General features: G+C 44.9%; 1 protein-coding gene across 3 annotated transcripts in view; it reads right to left on the bottom strand.

Moving 5' to 3' along the window:
- Positions 1-2,354: 2,354 nt before the first annotated feature.
- Positions 2,355-19,292, bottom strand: part of LOC134035960 (laminin subunit alpha-3-like) — a 57,236-nt gene continuing 40,298 nt past the window's right edge. For 2 of the 3 annotated variants that reach the window (XM_062480560.1, XM_062480561.1), the window contains exons 41-77: positions 17,889-18,002; positions 16,658-16,776; positions 16,487-16,567; positions 16,249-16,349; positions 16,080-16,130; positions 15,832-15,983; positions 15,019-15,129; positions 14,760-14,871; positions 14,485-14,646; positions 13,989-14,185; positions 13,639-13,755; positions 13,236-13,390; positions 12,736-12,877; positions 12,492-12,591; positions 12,247-12,363; positions 11,922-12,092; positions 11,573-11,724; positions 11,146-11,346; positions 10,837-10,985; positions 10,564-10,726; positions 10,309-10,436; positions 9,951-10,098; positions 9,726-9,824; positions 9,447-9,607; positions 9,165-9,282; positions 8,825-8,959; positions 8,588-8,718; positions 8,341-8,475; positions 8,067-8,190; positions 6,002-6,135; positions 5,682-5,862; positions 5,412-5,567; positions 5,080-5,245; positions 4,819-4,970; positions 4,554-4,647; positions 4,026-4,145; positions 2,355-3,690 (exon numbers count right to left, since the gene is read on the bottom strand). In XM_062480560.1, coding sequence (XP_062336544.1) covers positions 3,545-3,690; positions 4,026-4,145; positions 4,554-4,647; positions 4,819-4,970; positions 5,080-5,245; positions 5,412-5,567; positions 5,682-5,862; positions 6,002-6,135; positions 8,067-8,190; positions 8,341-8,475; positions 8,588-8,718; positions 8,825-8,959; positions 9,165-9,282; positions 9,447-9,607; positions 9,726-9,824; positions 9,951-10,098; positions 10,309-10,436; positions 10,564-10,726; positions 10,837-10,985; positions 11,146-11,346; positions 11,573-11,724; positions 11,922-12,092; positions 12,247-12,363; positions 12,492-12,591; positions 12,736-12,877; positions 13,236-13,390; positions 13,639-13,755; positions 13,989-14,185; positions 14,485-14,646; positions 14,760-14,871; positions 15,019-15,129; positions 15,832-15,983; positions 16,080-16,130; positions 16,249-16,349; positions 16,487-16,567; positions 16,658-16,776; positions 17,889-18,002 — 4,995 coding nt within the window. In that variant the 3' untranslated portion in view covers positions 2,355-3,544. Of the gene's footprint in view, positions 3,691-4,025; positions 4,146-4,553; positions 4,648-4,818; positions 4,971-5,079; positions 5,246-5,411; positions 5,568-5,681; positions 5,863-6,001; positions 6,136-7,475; positions 7,860-8,066; positions 8,191-8,340; positions 8,476-8,587; positions 8,719-8,824; positions 8,960-9,164; positions 9,283-9,446; positions 9,608-9,725; positions 9,825-9,950; positions 10,099-10,308; positions 10,437-10,563; positions 10,727-10,836; positions 10,986-11,145; positions 11,347-11,572; positions 11,725-11,921; positions 12,093-12,246; positions 12,364-12,491; positions 12,592-12,735; positions 12,878-13,235; positions 13,391-13,638; positions 13,756-13,988; positions 14,186-14,484; positions 14,647-14,759; positions 14,872-15,018; positions 15,130-15,831; positions 15,984-16,079; positions 16,131-16,248; positions 16,350-16,486; positions 16,568-16,657; positions 16,777-17,888; positions 18,003-19,292 lie in introns of those variants that run through there. The other variant, XM_062480562.1, reaches the window with a different exon arrangement.

Here is a 19,292-nt window from a genome sequence, read left to right as displayed (position 1 = left end):
AGTAAACGCATAGGCTACATCTGCTACTGCTAATACTATCCCAACTATAATTTAATCTGTTAAAACGATAATATTCTTGTTATGACTAGCTAGCCTACTTCTTCTTCTGTTTAACAGTTCAGCTTTCAGCTTCTCCCACATTGTAGGCTATTTTAGCTCTTAGCTTTGTTAAGATGATGCAGTTCAGCTTCCACACTGCCTCTTTTGTGTGACTCACACATTTTTGAAATTCATTTCAGCTTGCGGGTATTTTCTCATTTCTCACTTTTATACTTTTTAAAATATTAAGGTTTTTGTGCAAATTATTCTCCCTTTAAAAGTAATGGTAAATCCTTTCAAATCATTGTTGGAATGCTGCTCCAGTCCCTTTCAAAAATACCTTTCGGTTGCTTTGAAGCTTCAGCTTATAACTTTCTACTAAATGTTCACTATTTTCAGCTTTTTTAGCATGGTCAGCTATCCCCATTCAGGTTTTCAGCATTCTCACTGCTGTTTCGCAGGAACAGCCGTTTCTAGTTATTATTCTTTTTGCCCCCCTAAAACTCAGTCAATATTTGGCCTACATAGACAAAGTAGGTGTCAAAAGTTTCGTCTTGGTAGCGATTGAGTTGCTTCTATTGGAATTTACGTTCAGATGCATGGTTTAGGCTGCAGTTAAGTTTTTGTGGCGAAAAGTGAAGCTAACGGTGGCTAATTTGCTAGCCACAGTCACTGACGTTACTAACGTCACTACGTCACTAACGTCACGAAAACACGCGTGACTACCTTTGGCAGAACATTCGTTTCGCATCTGTTAACTTGGGGGATAGCTAGGCTAACTATAGCTTTACTGCAAGGCAGCTGCAGAAACGCCACAAGCAAAGAGGCCAGGGTGATAACTATTTACTCATTTTACTTTGTGATATGACACACAATTGTGATGTGTAATGTACAATATAAGATGATATTATTAAGGAAGTACATCTACTTTCGGAAACAGTAGTCTACTATTTCACTGAAGTATTAGCATCATGACGTTAGCCTGTGTTGCCCGGGCAACACATACTACAGTGGTCTATGATGTATCTGTTTTCAATCGTTAAAATAAACATTCCTCACATATACATTTTCGTTGTAGGATTTATTATGACATAAGATTACAAGTAAACGATTTGTGGGTGAAATTATCATTACCTGTGGTTTCAATCCAGTGTATCACTGCAACGCTGTAGCCTACGCGAGACACTACAAAAACATCTACACAGCTGTAGGAAGTCAAACGGCGACAGAGCATGTTCGGCACTCCCCTTACTTAAATCAAAAGTCTATCTAACTACTAACCTGAACTTCATTGCCACAGCCTAAACGTTGTCAATCTGTTCATGAAAATAATTAATTTCAGTTTAAACCGTACAACGGAACGTTAAATCCAATTCAACCAACGCAATCGCTACAGTACCAAGACGAACACAGCAGTAGTCTAGTACTGTACCGTAGTAGTACAATTTACCGGGGCAGCTTCTCCACACAGGGCTATATCGCATTTTGCGTTGTTACTGACAATGATCGCTACCAGTGAGCTTTTTATAAATGAGCGATTTTCCACTAAATAAATGTCAAGCTTATTTACGTTTTGTGGGCATATTTTCAGTTAGCAGATGGTACTGTTTGAATCGCGATTCCATCTTCTACTGCCGGGTAACGTCGTAGAATAATCTTCAAAGGGGGTTCTTTATTAATGAATGAATGCAATGAGTAGGCTAAATGCCTGAAAATATCATGAGAAGGGAAAAACTTAAAATGACGTTTAAATCATAGAGATTAGGTCAATTTTTACACCGGTCTGCCAAATTTATTAGTTTTGATTCAACGATGAGGCTGCCTCTTGTAGGGGAAATGAGAAGACATCTATTTCATTCTACACTTCACTCGTATTTTCAGTTGTAAATGAGCAGCAAAAAAAATATGCTTTTAAATCTATGTAATCTTTATAAATAATAAGTATGCATTTTTATATAACATATACAGAAATATCAGTTGTAAAAATGTCATTAAAAAACGGACCCCTGTGCAACCGACGCAAGCAAGCACACCCTACAATTTCCCCAGAAATTGTACCCTCTCTAGTATAATATTAATATTATACATCCATGGAAATAGGCATAATAGTAGTCAATAGTTTGGTAGTGAATGATACCTTAATGTATCAAAAAAGGACTCTGATGACAGCACACAGCTGACACATTAAGCCAACCATTATGTGTATTTTTGCTGAATTCTGAGTCAACTAAACCCAAGTTTACCTTATTAAATGAAATACAGCTCTAAGAGCTAATTGGTTTGAAGAAAAAATTAAATAAAGCCACACAATCACATTGGACATGAACATGCTATTCTTTATAAAGAAATGATCTTAAAGATTGCACAAATAAAAACATCTAGCTATGGCCAATCAATTAACAAGAGACATAAATAGGACAATGTGTAACTGCTTACAAATGAACAACATGATCAGAGGCAGGAATACATGTACAGTATCCTCCTATACTATAATATACTATACTAAACTGCATTGTTCCGTAGTTTAAGGTAGATTGTGACCACATGTCAAGGATTGTGCTAAATTTTGTATTTATTTTGAAATATCTAGTAAATGTATCTGTACACAACCTAATCTGAGGTATACCCAAATTCAATGCAACATATTTTCTGGATTATTGGAATTGAGCCATGGTCCCATGGGAACCTAGAAAAGGTTCAAATGATTATTGAATCAAGTTACATATAGTGCATTATAAAGAAATTTCAGACAGACACACTCAGAACATATAAGGCAATTGAAGCATACAGTACATGGAAATGGAGTTTGATATACTGTGTAGGGCTATACAAAAAAACGCTAATACATGTAAAACCATGTGATCCTAAGGTTGTGTGAAGTGGAATCATCTTGTTCAAACCAGTCAGCAGGTTACTGTAAACTGGCCTCTTTACAGTACAGGATGTACATGCATCAAAGGAAAACAGGGATTGGCAGACATTGTTTTTTGTAGAAAGCTGGGAAGAATGCTAGGTGTCATACTGTATAAATATTCCTTTCATAGTCAGAATATTAACAGGGAATACCGTACTTTGGACTGTAAGTGACAAGCATTTTGTGTCTTAAAGTGCAGGGTAGCTTATTTGGTGGACTTAATCAACTAATCAATCACTCTAGCCGTTTTTATCTAGATTGAGCTAAATCCAGATCAAGAAAGACAAAGAAAACGGAGACACAAAACTGCTTGAGAAACTAGATGCTGAAACACCCGAATATTAGAATATATTCAGTAACAAGGTGGTAATAAAGAATGTACTGCAAAATAAATACAGGTATAAACAGAATAGTTCCTCTCTCTTTGTTCCTGATTCAGAGCAAAACATTTAAATCTGACAACTCACTCACTCTCACACACACACACAGCACACACACACACATCCTCACACGTACACATTCTCCGTGACTGATTGCACGTGGCCTCCAGCGTGGGCGTGGTCCCGGGGTGTGGTTGACTGGAAGGGCCTCTCATCCGGATGGACACTCGCGGGTGTTGACTGGACCGAACACCCCTGAGAGCTTCTCAAAGGAGACCAGGTTCTCGTTGATCTGCATGTTCTGGATGCAGCCCAGGAAGGAGGAGGTGACAGGGAGGCTCGGGTGCCTGGACACTTCTACACCGGAATGAGACACAGCACACTGAGCTAGTCTGGTTGGCACCATCAATAGTACTGCCAGTATCACTTGTTATGGAAATTTGTGATAAGATGTGACCTTTAACTTGGAGACCCACGGAGAAGGTGTTTAGATTAGGAAGTCTTATCTACTGGGAAAGGATCAATGGTTTTTTTTTTGTTGGTCACTAGCTGTCTAAGGGATTGATAATGCCTGAAACCAGATGCTTGACAAATGTCCATAACACACTACAACCCCCATCAGGCCTATGGTCCTCACCAGCCACTTCCCTACCCCATCCCCTAACTATGATGTGTGCCTCAGTCATACCCACCAGGAATGCCTCCCACATATAGCGGGTCTTTGGTCAAAGTGGAGGAGGAGGAGGGTGGTCCAATTTTATAGTGACCGACAGTGTCCACATGCATCTCCACAACGTTTTTCCTCTTGATTACTAGCATGACAGAGATACAAACAGGCCACAGTCACTTAACCCTTGTGTTCTCTTCGGGTCATTCTGACCCATCAGTCATTGTGACCCACCGTCGTATTGCGACAAATTTACCGCATACAAAAACAAAGTGAAGCATTTTCTTTTAACCGTTGGGCTGTCTTAGACCCCCCACATTGCAAAGGTTAAAAGAAAATTATTTAAATTTGTTTTTGTATTGGGTAAAATTGGGTAAATAACAACGATGGTTCGTTATGAACCTTTGGGTCATGTGACCCGAAGGCAGCACAAGGGTTAAAAGAGAACATATTTACAGTGTTTTGGAGATTATACATTAAGGTACAAACGGTTCAGTACAGGTTATGTTGTGGCTGAATAGTGTATGTATGTGGTAAGGACTTCGTAACATACCTGCTACTCTATGGAACGTTCCGTCACACAGTGTGTGTTTGGGTCTAACAGACACCTTAAATTCACCTGCTCCGTTGTTCACCTGTGCCACCACCTGGAGGAATACAAGTATGATTTTAGAATGGCTCCCATCCATATACCTGCTGGTCTTCATAATGTCTACATCCTTGACACTGGACACTAGTGGACACGAATCATAACATCACTGCTTCACAAAAGCATAAGGACCAGCAAGTGGGAATGACTGTGTTAGTGTCTGTCTCACCTCTCCTCTAAGCATGTAGAGGCTGAGGTGATGGCCAGCGTTGGACGGAGGTCTTGGCTGGCTGTCCCCCACGTGGAGCAGGACCCCACTGTGACCGCGGGGACGGAACTCAAACACCAGCTCAAAGCTGGATCCCACAACAAAGGAATCATCTAGAACAGGCAACGATGTCATTAGTGTCTTGGCTTCCTTCCCTATCCTAATCACCATCATAATCATCATGATTAGTAATGGGGGTTGAAACGTGGCGTTGACACTCACTGATAATGACATATGCCCCCTGTCCTGAGAAATAGGCGCCATTCTGTGTCTGTCCATCAAAGCAGGGGCTGGCACCATGGTTGGTACTGGGCTCTGGCATGGGAGTTCCATTTTTCTTAAAGTTGCGGACACAGCCGACCACGCTCTGCTTCGGGAGGAGCTTAGACTACAAGGAAAGAAAAGTTTGGTGATTATTTTGTTGACTTTAGAATCGGACAACTGCATCTTTGTCACAGTATACTTATCCTTATCTTCTGTGTGTGTGTGTGTGTGTGTGCGCGCGTGTGTGTGTGGGGGAGAGAGTGAATGACTGATTGACTGACTAAGTGCACCTTTAACACTGAATGTAAGGACCCTGGGGCACTGCCCAAATAGACAGGTGAGGACAGTTCCATGGATGCAGCCTCATCGTTGGTCAATTGACCATCCTGGGCTCTGATGCCATCCACAACCAGTCGGAACTTCTTCTTCTCCAGGCTGAATATGACCTGCAGCGGGCGACATTGCCACACAGTGATTATCACAGATACTTAGTTGAAGGACCTGAAACTGAGAAATGACCTCGTGATTAAAATGTTATAGATTCAATTGCATCCACTAACCGAGTGCCATTTTCCATCATTGTACTTCTCCCTGTTGAAGATCTCCTTCTTTTTTCCTACAGACAGTCTTATTCTACCCTTGGACAAATATAGAGCAAGGTGAGATTGCCCCCTTCTGGTGGCTGCATAGAACAGCAGACCCTCAGCAGACCTTGTCCTGACGTCCAGGGAGAAGTGAGGCCTAGGAGAGGAGGGAGACTGGTCAGGCTTTTTATATGCACGTGTGTATGATTTGTGTGTGTGTGTGTGTGTGTGTGTGTGTGTGTGTGTGTGTGTGGGGAGGGGGGCGAGGGAGTTGGGATGAGGGGGGCTGTCTTCACCTGGTCTGAGGAGTTGTGGGGGGAAGGCTGTAGCTAAGTCTGCTGACAGCACCCCCTACATGGAAGGCATGTTTCACCTGGGCAGGAAGTGTACACACAGACAGACTCTCATCTGACACCTCCATATGGCCCGTCTGCACAACACACACAGGTCATAGTTAGACTTCATACAGGACGAGCTCATGTACAGCGGTTACATCAGTGGTAGTGCTAACACCATAAACATTTCCAGGGCACTCCATCTGTATGGAAATGAATTTGAGTTTTGAGTCACTGTTAACTCAAGATACTTGGATAGACTAGGGACGGTGTCTCATTAAAATCAGAGGAGTGGTGACCTGAACAAGGTCTTGTTCTGTACAATAATGAGCCCATTAATGATCCCATTACCGTGTCTGTTTACAGGGGGATGGTTACGTTTTAAGGTTAGAAAACAGATAAAGACATCTCCCACTGGATGGCAGCAGATGCTCTTCCTTTGAGTAGCAGTATGACTGCATTTCATCTCTATCCTAATGGCCTGTTTTTTTTTGGCTCGACAGCTTTACACTATAATTTCATGCTATGAAATAAAAATGACAAAAATCAGGGTTCCTAATTGAAACACTTTGGTATCTCATATATTTTTGTTTTGGTTTAGGTAAAGGGATTCAATAACATCAATCAAAAGAAAGGAATGAGAATGGGACCCTGGGTTGGTGGCATACGGTTTTAGACACAGGTGTGTGCCTGTGTTTCCATGCAGGCTGTACCTAGGTTTCTCTATCGACACATAGCCAGTATCTTCCTGCTCCCAGGCAGTGAGCAGGCCAAGGTGTTATCTACTGGCTGGAGGTAATCTGCTCTTTTGAATTGATAAGCATCTGAGGAATATCAAATAGCACGGGGAGGGTTTACTTTGAAGCTGGTTTGAAACAGGCCCTGAGGATCTATATATTTGATTTCCTGATAAGGTAAGGTTATTGAGCTTAGATATTGACCCATATCATAGGGTTCAAGAGGCTAATCATTTCTAATTATCAGAATCATTGATTGGTTGATTTATTTGCTGATTGATTGATTCATGCTTGTGAGAACATAACTGTACTAGCATATGGGCCTTTCATTCCATTGAATGGATGCTCCAAAATGTCCTCTGTATCATCCACTCTCTCTCACTATATGTAGGAAGGGAATCTGCTGTGAATGTGTACAGTGAAGCAATCATTCTTTCACAAAGTGGACATTTAAAGGGGATTTGGTGTTTTATGTTTAGCAATGTACAATGCTAAAATGCAAGCTGCCTCTTAAGAGTGCATGTCCAACGATTGGACTTTAATCCCTTCCACATCAAGAGCTGTCCCATTCTAGTCAACGGAGCTCAAGTGAGGCCCAGAGAGGGAACAGAGGGAATGTTAATCAACAACCAAATGGGTTCATAAATGTCTCTATGACACAGAGTGATCAGGTTAAGGCAGCACATGCTTGTGGATGATTGATTAGACAAAGAGGTTTATTGTTGAGTCACATGATAGCAAAAGAAAAGCATTCGTTGATGATCGGAAGACAAGTGGTGGAGATAGAGCAGAACATTTTTTTAACATTTCAAGTCCTCAAAGTTTTCCATAAATGTTCCCAAATCTTTCCATCAAATTACAAAACTTGAAAGGGTATGCATTAAATAGAATGGTGTTTAATGGCTGTATGATTAAGTGTAGGAAGTGTCAATGCAACACATCTCTTTTCTCAGACAGGTACAAAAACATTGGGGCTTGTGCAAACAAATGAAGCATGGCTTCTAGACTCTCAAGTCATTTAAAATCAATAGAACATTCTCCTCCTAAATGGCAGCTGAGGATCATCCTTCCATTGTGGTCAACTGAGGGAAACAAAGCAGCACAACACAATTTGAACACTCTTATCCCAAACAACATCCACCTATGGTGAAACACTTAAACGAGAGTGAGACTTGGTCTGAAATGGATATCTTGCAGTCTTCAGAGATTAACTGACATTTTAATGTTAATGTGTGGACCGAAAACACAAACGTTCAAGGGCTGGGATGCGTGTGAGAGGCGCTGCCTACCCTCTTGTTGGTGTTGCTGTCCAGCATCAGCTGGGGGGGTCTGTCAGTGCTGCACATGTCCATAAGAATGTCTCCAGAGGATCTGAACTTGCTAAGGTCCTCAGGCCGGTACAAATATTCTGACCTGGAACAAACAGACACACAAACAATATACATATTTGTCCAAAAATATCTCATTTTTAGTTTGTGAAAAATGTTTTACAATTGTAAAAGTGTAATACTAAAAGTTTGCGACAAGTAAAAAATACCATAAAGTAGGAAGAGGTTACAGTACCTTCTCGTGTAGAGGTTAGAAAGGCAGCCTTTGAGGGTGTCTTTCCCCAGGAACACAGAGCTGTCTGGGTTGGCCACGAAGGAAGAGGAGCTCTGAGGCTGACCTACGTCCTCCTCATCGATACGCAGCTCAAGTCTGCAGGAGGGACATGGGAGAATGAGTCACTTGGTGGTGAACGCTTATCTCATGAGCTGCCTATTTTCTGTTAGTTATTTATTCTGGATCTGGATGAGAGCCAATCTGGTACCTCTGAGATCTCTTGATGACTGTCAGATAATGCCATTTGCCATCCTGGTACTGTTTATTGGATTTCAAAACTTGGTTGTTGAACTTTAGGATCACGTAACCGTTTTTTAAGGCTAGGTCTATTCCAGTGCCCTGCCAGATAAAAAAAAGAGAGAGATGAAGACAATCTTGAGGGACATAAACAATGGCCCACATTAATAAATAATGAATGAGACAAGGAGGTGGATGTCTGACTGACCTCCTGGCTGTTCTGCAGTAGGAGACCCTCGTTCTCAGTGCTCTTGAAGCCCAGAGAGAGAGTGACATCGCTGGCCAGACTGAAGCCTGGGGCTGCCAGGGAACTGCCCAAAGCAAACTCAGCCTTCCGAGACACCTGTTCAACAGAGAGACATTAAATGCTACTGTGACTACTTTGTAGTCATATGCGGTGGTGCTGGACCACTGCATGTCCAGTGGTGCTGGACAATGATCAGAAACAAACACTGTCATTTAATCTAACCGCATGCAGCCTGGGGCGCAGTAGGGATTGACATAGGGCAGGGCAGGGAGCACTTTGAGGTAATGAGGTTCAAACTTACCAGAAAGTCTGTGGGACAGCTTTGACTGATGCCCACCTTCTCCAGGAACTCAGGGATACTGCCTGTCAGACGGATCTTTTCGATCCATCCTTTCAGGGGTGGTGCGGTGATGTTGGATCTGAACGGGTAATAAACACAATCCGGAAGATACAGAACTCATGAGTGTCTCAGAAGAAGAAACAAGAGGTGCACACGAGTTGTGTTTTTCTACATGTGCGCGACACATTTCAAATACATTATGGGCCAGGCGGCTTATCTTATGGAATTGATAAAGTTGCGCACTTTTCCCTGAGGCTTTGTGGTAGGCCACCGAGGTAGTAGGCATCAAAGATTCCAGGACTGTACTGGGCAGGAGCCTCAGCCACATACGCAGAGTCAACGCGAACCTTGATTTCTTTGGCTTTAGAGTTGATGACGACAATCACACTCGTCGACGCTCCAGCCTGAAAAGGGAGACAAAACGTTCTTAGTCAAACAATTCGCTGCCATATTTACAGTCCAAATGTTCGAATCCTAATGAAGTACAATCCTGGAGATCATATGAAGCGAGCCCGTACTTACCACAGGGAAGACTTTGTTAACACTCTTTACTGGTTCTGGGAGCTGGTTACTGCGTATGAAAATGTAGCCTCTTTCAATCGTCACAGCGTAGTAAATGTTCTGAAACACAAGAAAATATTTATTCCTAACATGTAGCAGATGGTTATTTGTATTCATAACACCAGAAACGCCATTGGAAACACAAACCATGAGCACATGGGAGAAGAGGATTATAGTGAGAGCTACCTCATTTCCAATATAGACGAGCAGGCTGTTCTCTGAGCGTGTGGCGACGGATTCGAGAAGAATGACCAGGAAATCCTCTGGTTTACTGATTCTCAACTTGGCATAGCCAGTGCCCTCGAAGTAGTCACATTTAGCGGGCTTGATAAATCTGGTCAGAAGGATGTTAAGTTAGAGAGGAAGAGAGAGAGGGTCTGAAACAGATTGACCTCATGACCTCAAATCCTTGACATGGATTGTATAACTTTAACCTCGTGTGTGAGAAAAAGGTGAATTCTGGGTGTGTTGGTTACTGCAGTTCCCTCTATTAACACCCAGTAAGACCATGGGGTGGCTAGCCCTGGTTCCACTCTGAACTTACCTCTTGCATGGAAACTCCACGTTAATGTTGACTGCCTTCTGAAAGTTGTACAGGCTGATGAATCTCTCGTTGAAGGTGAACAGCTCAAGGCATCCCTTGTATTTGGGGTAGTTGAGAGGCGCAGGAGGCTGGAGAGAAAATGAAGAGGAAAGGAGGAGTTGCCAGAGCTCTGACATGCCTAATTACTGTGGGAGGCAAATTGTTTTTACGTCTATGATGTCATCCATTGTTTGCTGTGAATGGTCTGGTGCTTACGGTGAAGTCGTTAGGGTAGCCCCCTACGTAGAAGACCACATCCCTTGGGTCCAGGTCTAGAAGGTTCTTGGCCAACTGTCCCTGGTTGGTGGTTGTCTGGGGAGGACTGGGTGCGTTGGACGAGAAGAGCTGGGTGAATATCACCTCAGCATCTTGGTAGATCCTGAACACAGAACCATAGAAACAGTACTCAAATGTTGTGCCTGTTAAATCTACAGTCTGTCACATCTACGATGACTTCCCAGGACAGGAGGAGTTAGACGGAGGGGTTACCTGTTCAGTTCCACCTTGTCAAAAAAGGATAGCTCAGAAATGGATCTTGTTATGGAGCTTGTCTTGATCTCATACTCCACCTCATTCAACTTGTACACACAAAACAGGACATTGCCCCTCAGGGCCATGCCTATGTAATCTTTCGAAGTCTAGAGGAAGCAAGGGGAAAGACTGTGAGAACTTCATCCAACAAAGTCACATCTGTACATACTTCATTTAGTTCAGTAGAGGGAATGGCAAATAGGATGTGAGCCAACAATAATGGCTCAGTGTGACGAATAGAGACAGAAGCGAGCGGTAACCACTCACGTTCTTGTTGCCGAGGTAGAGGACAAACATGTCTCCCTCGTCCTCAGGGGCCTGTCTGCGCCTGCGGTTGTCACCCCTGCCAGACAGCAGGGGGCGCTGCAGGGACAGCGACAGGGCCGTGTAGGCCTTCAGATCCTCCACATCTCTGGGGGGACGCATCTCAACATGGCCCTCGCCTGTGAACTTCATAGGGACCACAATCTGGACAGACGAGACAGAGGGAGTGAGAGAAAGTGAGACAGAGAACAGGTTTAAAGACAAGCGGTCTAAAGAGAGAAAGAGCCTATATATGTCTGAGTGCAGGCCAGCACAAGTTTGAACAGAATTGAGATCGATATCCATGGTCTACACCTTCTTCTCCTACACCTTAAACTCCTTCTACACAAGTGAGCTGAGTTGATTTTTCGAAGTGTCTGGTTCCTCTTACCCTGTTGGCGGCATCACGGGCTTGTTCAATGAGCTCCTTGATCCTCTTGATGTTCTCCGTCACGTTATTGATGGGGGAGAGCTGGGAGGTGAGGTTCTCAACCTCAGCTATCTTATCCTCCAGGGTCGGGATGGTCTTCAACAGATCCTTCACTGAATTGGGGGGGGGGGTGAAGAGAGAGAATGAGAGAGTGAGAGACAGAGATGGAGACACATCGAGAGAGAGAGAGAGAGAGAGAGACATCGAGAGAGAGACATCGAGAGAGAGAAAAAGAAACAGACCAAGAAAGGACCAAGGAATCCATTGGTGGTCAGATGTGGCCTGACCCCAAACTGCAAGTCCTCCTCACCTGATTTGTCCACGTCCTCCATCACACTACTGAGGTTGGTGCTTGAGGGCAGGACACTGATCTTGTCCAGCTCCTCGCGGATGGTGTCCAGCCTGTCCATGGTGCTGCCCGCCGTGTCGTTAGCTGCGGCTGCCTTCCGCTTGGCCTCATCAATCATGTTGCCAATGTCATCTGAGAGGACAGGAGAGGCGAGAGGAGGAATCGAAAGATGAGGACGGCTCAGGGAGGAGAAGAAGCTAATCCCATGATTAAACCGCAAAAGCGATCCTTAAGGTTGGTCACAATTGGAGTCGAACGCTTTCTTTTCCGTTTGCAGGACATCTACCTCTCTTGATGTTGTTCAGCTCTGTCTGAGCATCCAGGAGGTCTTTCTCCAAACCTTTCTTCTTGTTCTCTGCATCCTTCAGACGTTTCTTCTGGTCAGCCAGGTCATTAGACGCGTCTGTAATTGTTAGCCAAAACGTTGTTGCTAGCAGTTAGTGTCAATGTCAGATTTAGTGGTCTGCTAGTAACTTGATAGAAATGTCACAGTTGAAATAAGTACATCTGACGTATGACGTATCCTCTCACCTGTCATATCTCTTTGTGCCTCCTCTGCTTCTGTCAGAAGTTTGTTACTATTGTCCTTCAGATCCTTAGCTCTTTTTGTCAGGTCCTCCTTCTTCACGTCCTACAAGGAAATCACCGGAATGCACTTAGACCAAGTCCATCCTGGCTAACTTTTGCCTAAACAATGTCTACTAGCTTGGAGGTCCACATCTACCTGAAGGTGGGTGTAGATGTTCCAGTGAGAAGTGACCAGGCCTGGGCTTACCTTCAGAGCTTTGTCAGCAGCGTCTTTGGCTTCCTTGGCCGCCATCTCGGCAGCATTGATGGCGTCGGTGATGTTCTTGTAGGCCTCGATGGCTGCCATGGCATTGCGCACATCGGAGCGCCCGCTGGAGTCCCGCACAGCGCTGTCCCGGGGAAGGAGGGGGGAGATAGGGGGAGAGACAACAGCAGGAGGAGATAGAGAGGAGAGAGGGGGCGCAGGTAAACAAATGCATCTGGATTTCCAGAAATGTCAATAAACAACCTGAGAGAACCCACAAGCATGGGGGTATTTATCTGTGGCAGCCAACATAAACATATACCCCATGTTTCTTAAGAGTCAGAGCCATCCATGTTTAGAAAGCACTCATCCCCAATGTCTCCCATCAATCACCTCAGAACCATAAAAGCAGCACACACATCAGCCTACATTTCACAAGACCCTCTACTCCTGTAACTATAAGGTCATGGTCCTGTATGTTCTCATATCCCAGGTAAACCTACTCCTCTAGATCTTTGGCCAGCTTGCTGAGGTTCTCTGCGTGTTTCTCGGCTCGATCCACCAAGTCCTCCTTGGAGGCGGCCTGTGAGATGATGTTGACCCGCTTGGTGAGGTCGGTCTTGGCGCCATCCAGCTGTGCTGCCAACTGTTCGTACTCCTGGACAGGACGAGAGATTGGCTGTTTAGAAAGCCAAGCTCACCAACGCTACACACCACCACGGACATCTCTCTGTCTGGCCAGCATGTTTGAACACACCAATTTACTATGAAGAGCTATAACGCAATATGACAGCAAAGAATGAGAGCAAATGTGTGGTGGATGGTGGTGGGTACAGCTTTTAGACTTGTGTGTTTAGCGCGCGTGTGTCCGTGTCTGTGCGTGTGAGTGCCGTGCCCCAAGCTTACCGTCTTGCTGTCATCCAACATTTTCAGGAGGTTTGCGGTGTCGCGCAGCTTCTCTTTCGCCAAGGCGATCTGGCCCTGGACCGTTTCCCGCTCCTTCTCCAGGGCCTGGATACGCTTCTGTCCAATACCAAACCTCACAAGCTTTAGAGAGAGCATTTCACATCGTAACACAAACCTTCCCTTGATCGTACTGCCCTAGCCTTTCCTTCAACAGCACGACTGGTCCGACACCTTTATGAATTCAATGAGGTGCATAATGGTGCTTTGTGTTCGAGGTTTGGAGTGCAGTGCAGTGGTCTATAGTGGGTCCTGTGGGAGTTCTCGTGTCTACTCTTATGGGAAGGTCTTACCAGAAGGTCTTCCAGGGACGCGGCATTGAGTCCGTTCTGGGTGTTGGCCTTCTTCACCATGTCCATGGCTAACTTCAGAACTTCCTCCAGGTCATTTAGCTTGGCCTGGTAGTCTATCAGCAGGTTACTGATCTTCTCAGCTGCCTCCTGGTTCACATCACACTGTCTGCTGATGTTGGTCTTGATATAGTCCAGGACTAAAGCCAGGTGGGAAGACAGCACAGACCTGGGTTACAGTTTAGGTTTATCGGAACCTTAGGAGGTTTCTGGTGTGTTTCTGGTGTGTCATGGTCCCTTAATTCTATGGAACATGAACGTCCTCAAAATGTCCTCAAAATGATCTAACAACTGAGACCTACACTAGTGATGTTTACTGTTCCATCACATATTCCTTATCTCTGGGGGTTCTCACCAAATCAGTTGTAGTCCCTTCTAATGTCATGGATGGGCGAAAGCTTAAAGAGTTTTAGAAGCCTATAGGGAACTGGAGACTTACGTTTCTGCGCCTCATCTCTTTCCTTCTCGGCCGCTACCTTCTGGGGATTAAAGTTCTTCTGCTCCATCTCCTTGACCAGGCGCTGGGCCTCCTCCAGCATCTTGGTAAAGTCCTCGTTTGGAATTGTGTCTCCACTTGTGTCCTTCAGCTGGTCCAGCAAAGCTGCACAGACACACACAAACACATACATATCCAGTTTATGCTATATGTATATGTGAAAAAATACAGGTGAAAGATAGAATAATAAAATGAAAGGAGAAGAAGGTAGTATGTACCCTGGATCTTCTTCAGCAGGTCTTTGACATCACTGTCCAGATCCTGAGCTCTCTGATGGGTCTTTTCCACGTTATTCATCGCTTTCTGGGCATCTGTAGCCTTGTCATCGGCCTGAAAAGGTCACACAAATGCACACACACCATAAGATCTCCACACGATCGTGTACTTGAAAAAAACCCAGTACCGACTCACAACCTTAATTCATTTTCAGAATACATACACAATAAAATATGAAAGTGGATGTATCTATAGCATTACCTTGGCTTTGAGATTATCAATGTCCTCTTTGAGAGTCTGGGTGTCCTGTTTCAGCTGGTCAACCTTGGGCTTCTGACTGTTAACACTGGAGCTGAACTTGTTGACTAGAATCTGTGTGACCAAAAAAAGAAAGGAGAACTATTAGCATAGAAGTTCTGTGTTAGACAAGGTCATATTCATCACAGTTTTTCTATGACCTTTGTTTCATTGTTTACCTCTTGGCAAGGTTGTCATGTTATATTTAATGAGGTCTGGTTTAATGAGGCCTAAATGAGAAAAGTAGCAACCGACTGAGGACTCTGGATGGAGGGGACTTTCATAACGAGGGATGTTGACCCCTTAGGCTGTCTATGAAGCTTAACATTGCACACAAAAACAAACACACACAAACTATAAGAGCTGAGCGTGAGTGAGGAATGGAGTTAAAACGCCTGAGAAAAGTGCTGAGACCATAGCCACCATGGAGACAGCTACCACAAGTCCCAACCACAACTAGCACCATCTGCACAATGTGTTGACTTGCCACACAGCTCTGGAACCAACTCACTCTGATCTCTTATCAGCAACAGCCAGGAATGTTTGCATAAGCACACCCACCCAGTACCGCAGTGTGTGTGAGAGAGAAAAATGAGAAACTGACATATACAGTACAATGATATACAGAATGAGTATATGAGTATGTATACCACAGTAAATGCCTGTATGAAAAGACTATGTCCGCGCTTTGTTCTATGCTTGTGTGCGTGCAGGTGCGTGCGTGGTTCTTCCCAGGTTGTGACTTGCTGGCTGAGGTGATCTCTGGTTGGGCCATACCTTGGTGTCAGCAATGGCCTTCTCCAGCTTGGCTAGTCGGCTATGGGAGGAGGTGCTGGCACTGGCGTTTTCGAGCTGAGTCTTGATCCTGCTCAGCTCGTCATCCAGCCTCTCCAGATCGTTTAGAAGGGTCTGGGCACAGCTATCGCAATCTGGGAAACCACACAGAGACACATTATCAATAATTTGATCAGCCACTATCTGTAGTTGTTTACTCCTGACTGGCTTGCGGTCGTAACTCCACCCACCCAGGCACTGATCCTCTGTGTTGGTGTCTTTGGGTAAGGTGTTCTTGCACACTGCAAAAAAAGCAGATCATCTCCATGGTTTAGGTGGATATCACTGTTTGTGATTAAACTGGATTGCTGACATGTTGAAGTTGTTACTTGCTGCACACACACAAACACACACACAAACCTCCTGTCCTGGAGTCACAGTTATTTCCGTTGCCGTTACAGTCACAGGGCTGGCAACTCCCTCCCCGAGCCAACGGGTCACCGTAGTAACCTGGGGCACATCTGTGAGTCGGGGGGGGGAAAAGAGAAAGAGGGTTTGATCTGTACCTCAACAACACAAAGACACAGGGGTGATGTTCTGAGGAGATGTTCTGGAGTTAAGGGCTCATATTTGACCTGATCTTAATCAGAACACCCACCTCTGGCACCGCTCTCCGGTGTACCCTTGTCTGCACACACACTGGAACTCTCCAGAAACTTCGCTGCAACCCACCGCAAAACTGGAGAAGGGGAAACAACAGTGTGTTAGTTTGCGTGTCGTGCTGGATGCGACAGCTTGGCATCAGGCTGGCTCCGCAGCTGACCCTGACCTGTTGGCTGGCACATCAAACGGGCACGGACAAACACGGCACGTCCTCTGGGCGGGGTCTCCATAGTAACCGTCTTTGCAGCGCTCGCACCTGTCTCCGGCAGAGTCGTACTGACAGTTCTGTAGGAGGGGGGAGAACAGGGTTATTTGCCAAAGTTACCAGAGTAGCTGTACACACACACACACACACACACACAAACACAAGTAAACACACACAAACAAACTCAATATCCTTTCTGACATATGTACATAACAACAACCCCAGGACTGAGGAGTTGGGCCACCAGGGAGTCGGGGGGTTTCATGCTTGTTGGGCAAGGTCGCCAAGCTTGCCAAAGCATTTACACACAAAAACTATGATTTTGAGAAACAGGGTGACGAAAGAAGGCTCTCAGTCATGTGTTTTCGGTATGTCATACACACACACACACACACACACACACACAGGTCCAGTCTTGAGTAAGTTGCGCAAGAGGAGACATTGTTGAGCCTCTAGAGGTATAGGGTTTCTTCCTAATATTGGTAGCTAAAAAACACTAAAGAAAGAAGGAAAGAAGGCAAAAGAGAGAGATGAATGAGAGAGGAATACCCTACTTTAAAAGAGAGAGAGTGAATGAGAGCGGGAGACCCTTCTGATGTGGTAGCTAGTCAGTATGTGGTGGTGTCAGGTACATGCACAAGTGCCCACAGGTGATGCCCTGTATCAGACAGGAGACCCTGACTAAGCCACCCTGGATACAGATGGGCTGCCATGGTGACTATGTAGGTGTGTACTCTTCATCTGTGGTCGTCATCTCACTGCTTAATACTAAGTAGCTGATCTAACTACCCAAATATATTCAGATTAAGATATTTTCTTTCCAGCACATATAGCTCCTTCAATTACATTTCCAAGTAAAATCCCCCTTAAAACTGAAAAGCTACTTCGACGTGATGTTTGGTGGGTATATTCCTTTACACGATGTAACAATACAGAGACTATTCTGTAAATATTGGTGTTCAGTTTACCAAAGAGGAAAAACAGACAGTCAGACTGGGTTGTTCACTGGGAGCTCTGCTTGCATGAGTGACTTAAGACTGTGCCCAGCTCTACCCATATGGAACATCTATTTCTCTGTATATGTGTGTGTGTGCGTGTGCACGCGTGTCAACAAAGAGCCCAGCAAGTCCAGTCAAATATTCTAAAGGACTTTCAAGTACCAAACTTGCCCCATGTGGGGCAGAGGTCTTACCAGGCAGCGCCCGGTCTTCTCCTCACACTCGTTGGCCAAGCCGTTGCAGATACAGGGCACACAGCGCCCAAGATAGGGCCCTCCACGCTCTCTGTAGTACCCAGGGGCACATTTCTGGAACACACACAGAAAACACAACAGTATAAACACAAAGGACCAAGACATCATATCTTCTATCAGTTGGTTCAGTTAGAGAGGAACACAAGCATACTACATGTATAAAGTAACATGATACCGTGTGCTTTCTTACTGTTTGTCACAACACATTTTCAGCTAAACCTACCAAGTGACAACAGCCAAGCGAAGCCCCAAGACTTCCTAAGTGTACCTAGGTGTGTCAGTCGTCAATTGCTCTTGCATGTGTACTGGTATGTGTCATGGCTTGACAAATGAAATACTTGATATACTTGGCCTCGGGAGTTGAGTACCATTGATACATTCTTGCCGTGCTCTTCACTGACACAAGCAGGGTTCATGTTCAGAAACACACACAGCAGCCCGATAAAAATCCCCTTGATTCTCAGTCAACCAGCACCTCAGACTTCAAATCAACCCGTTGTTTTACCTGTATTTGAGATCCAGCAGCGTTATCAGTAACACACGGGTGGTGAACAGTCTGCCCTCTGTCATGGACAGAGGGGTACTGAAGCTGTTGTGTTCCCTGCTCGTGAACCGAGGGATACTGGACCTGCTGTCCTCCATGTCCGTTAAGAGAGGGGAAGTGAACCCGCTGGGCCCCCTGGTCTTGTCTGCGGTGGCGAGATCTCTCCCAATCTTGGAAAGGCCTGTGACCTGCGCTGCATAGTCCGAGCAAAACGGCCCATCCCAGGGCCTGTAGTATCACACCTGTACCCCTGTGTCTATAAGCACGCATGTCTGACATTCCTATGGCTCAAGACCGCTGAAATAACTCTCCTTTCTCCCCAGCTGCTGCCTTTAAACACACACACACAAACACGGAGGCCACGCCCAAGAGCGCCTCACCTATCTGATTCAGCTCTGGAGAGAAGTGTTAGGACACACACACCGCACACGGGCACAGTACACACCGGCGCGGAACCCGCAAACACACACTAACATAAAAACACAACTATTGAGCACAGCAACGACACACTGCTATCACTAACACAGACAGAAAGTCATAAAGAAAAGTAAGAGGTTAAAGATGTGTATTCATTAACAAAAGGTTGCTGTCGAGGGTGTGACACAGTCAGTGCTGTGTTTTATAAATGGTTTGTCACTGTTTTTCAGTGTGTTGTGTATGCACAAGTGTGTAGGTGATTGTGTTGAGCATGGAAGTGTGGTTGTGTGAGGGGTTAGACATTTCCAGACACCTGAATCACACTAACCAAACAGCACATCGGTCCTCGAGACCGTTGTTTCAGCAGCCACTCCCATGTGTGT

This window comes from Osmerus eperlanus, chromosome 16 (genome assembly GCF_963692335.1).
Source record: "Osmerus eperlanus chromosome 16, fOsmEpe2.1, whole genome shotgun sequence".
NCBI classification, from domain to species: domain Eukaryota; kingdom Metazoa; phylum Chordata; class Actinopteri; order Osmeriformes; family Osmeridae; genus Osmerus; species Osmerus eperlanus.
Note: the sequence above shows the minus strand (reverse complement) of the source record. Positions and strands in the feature narration are given on the sequence as shown.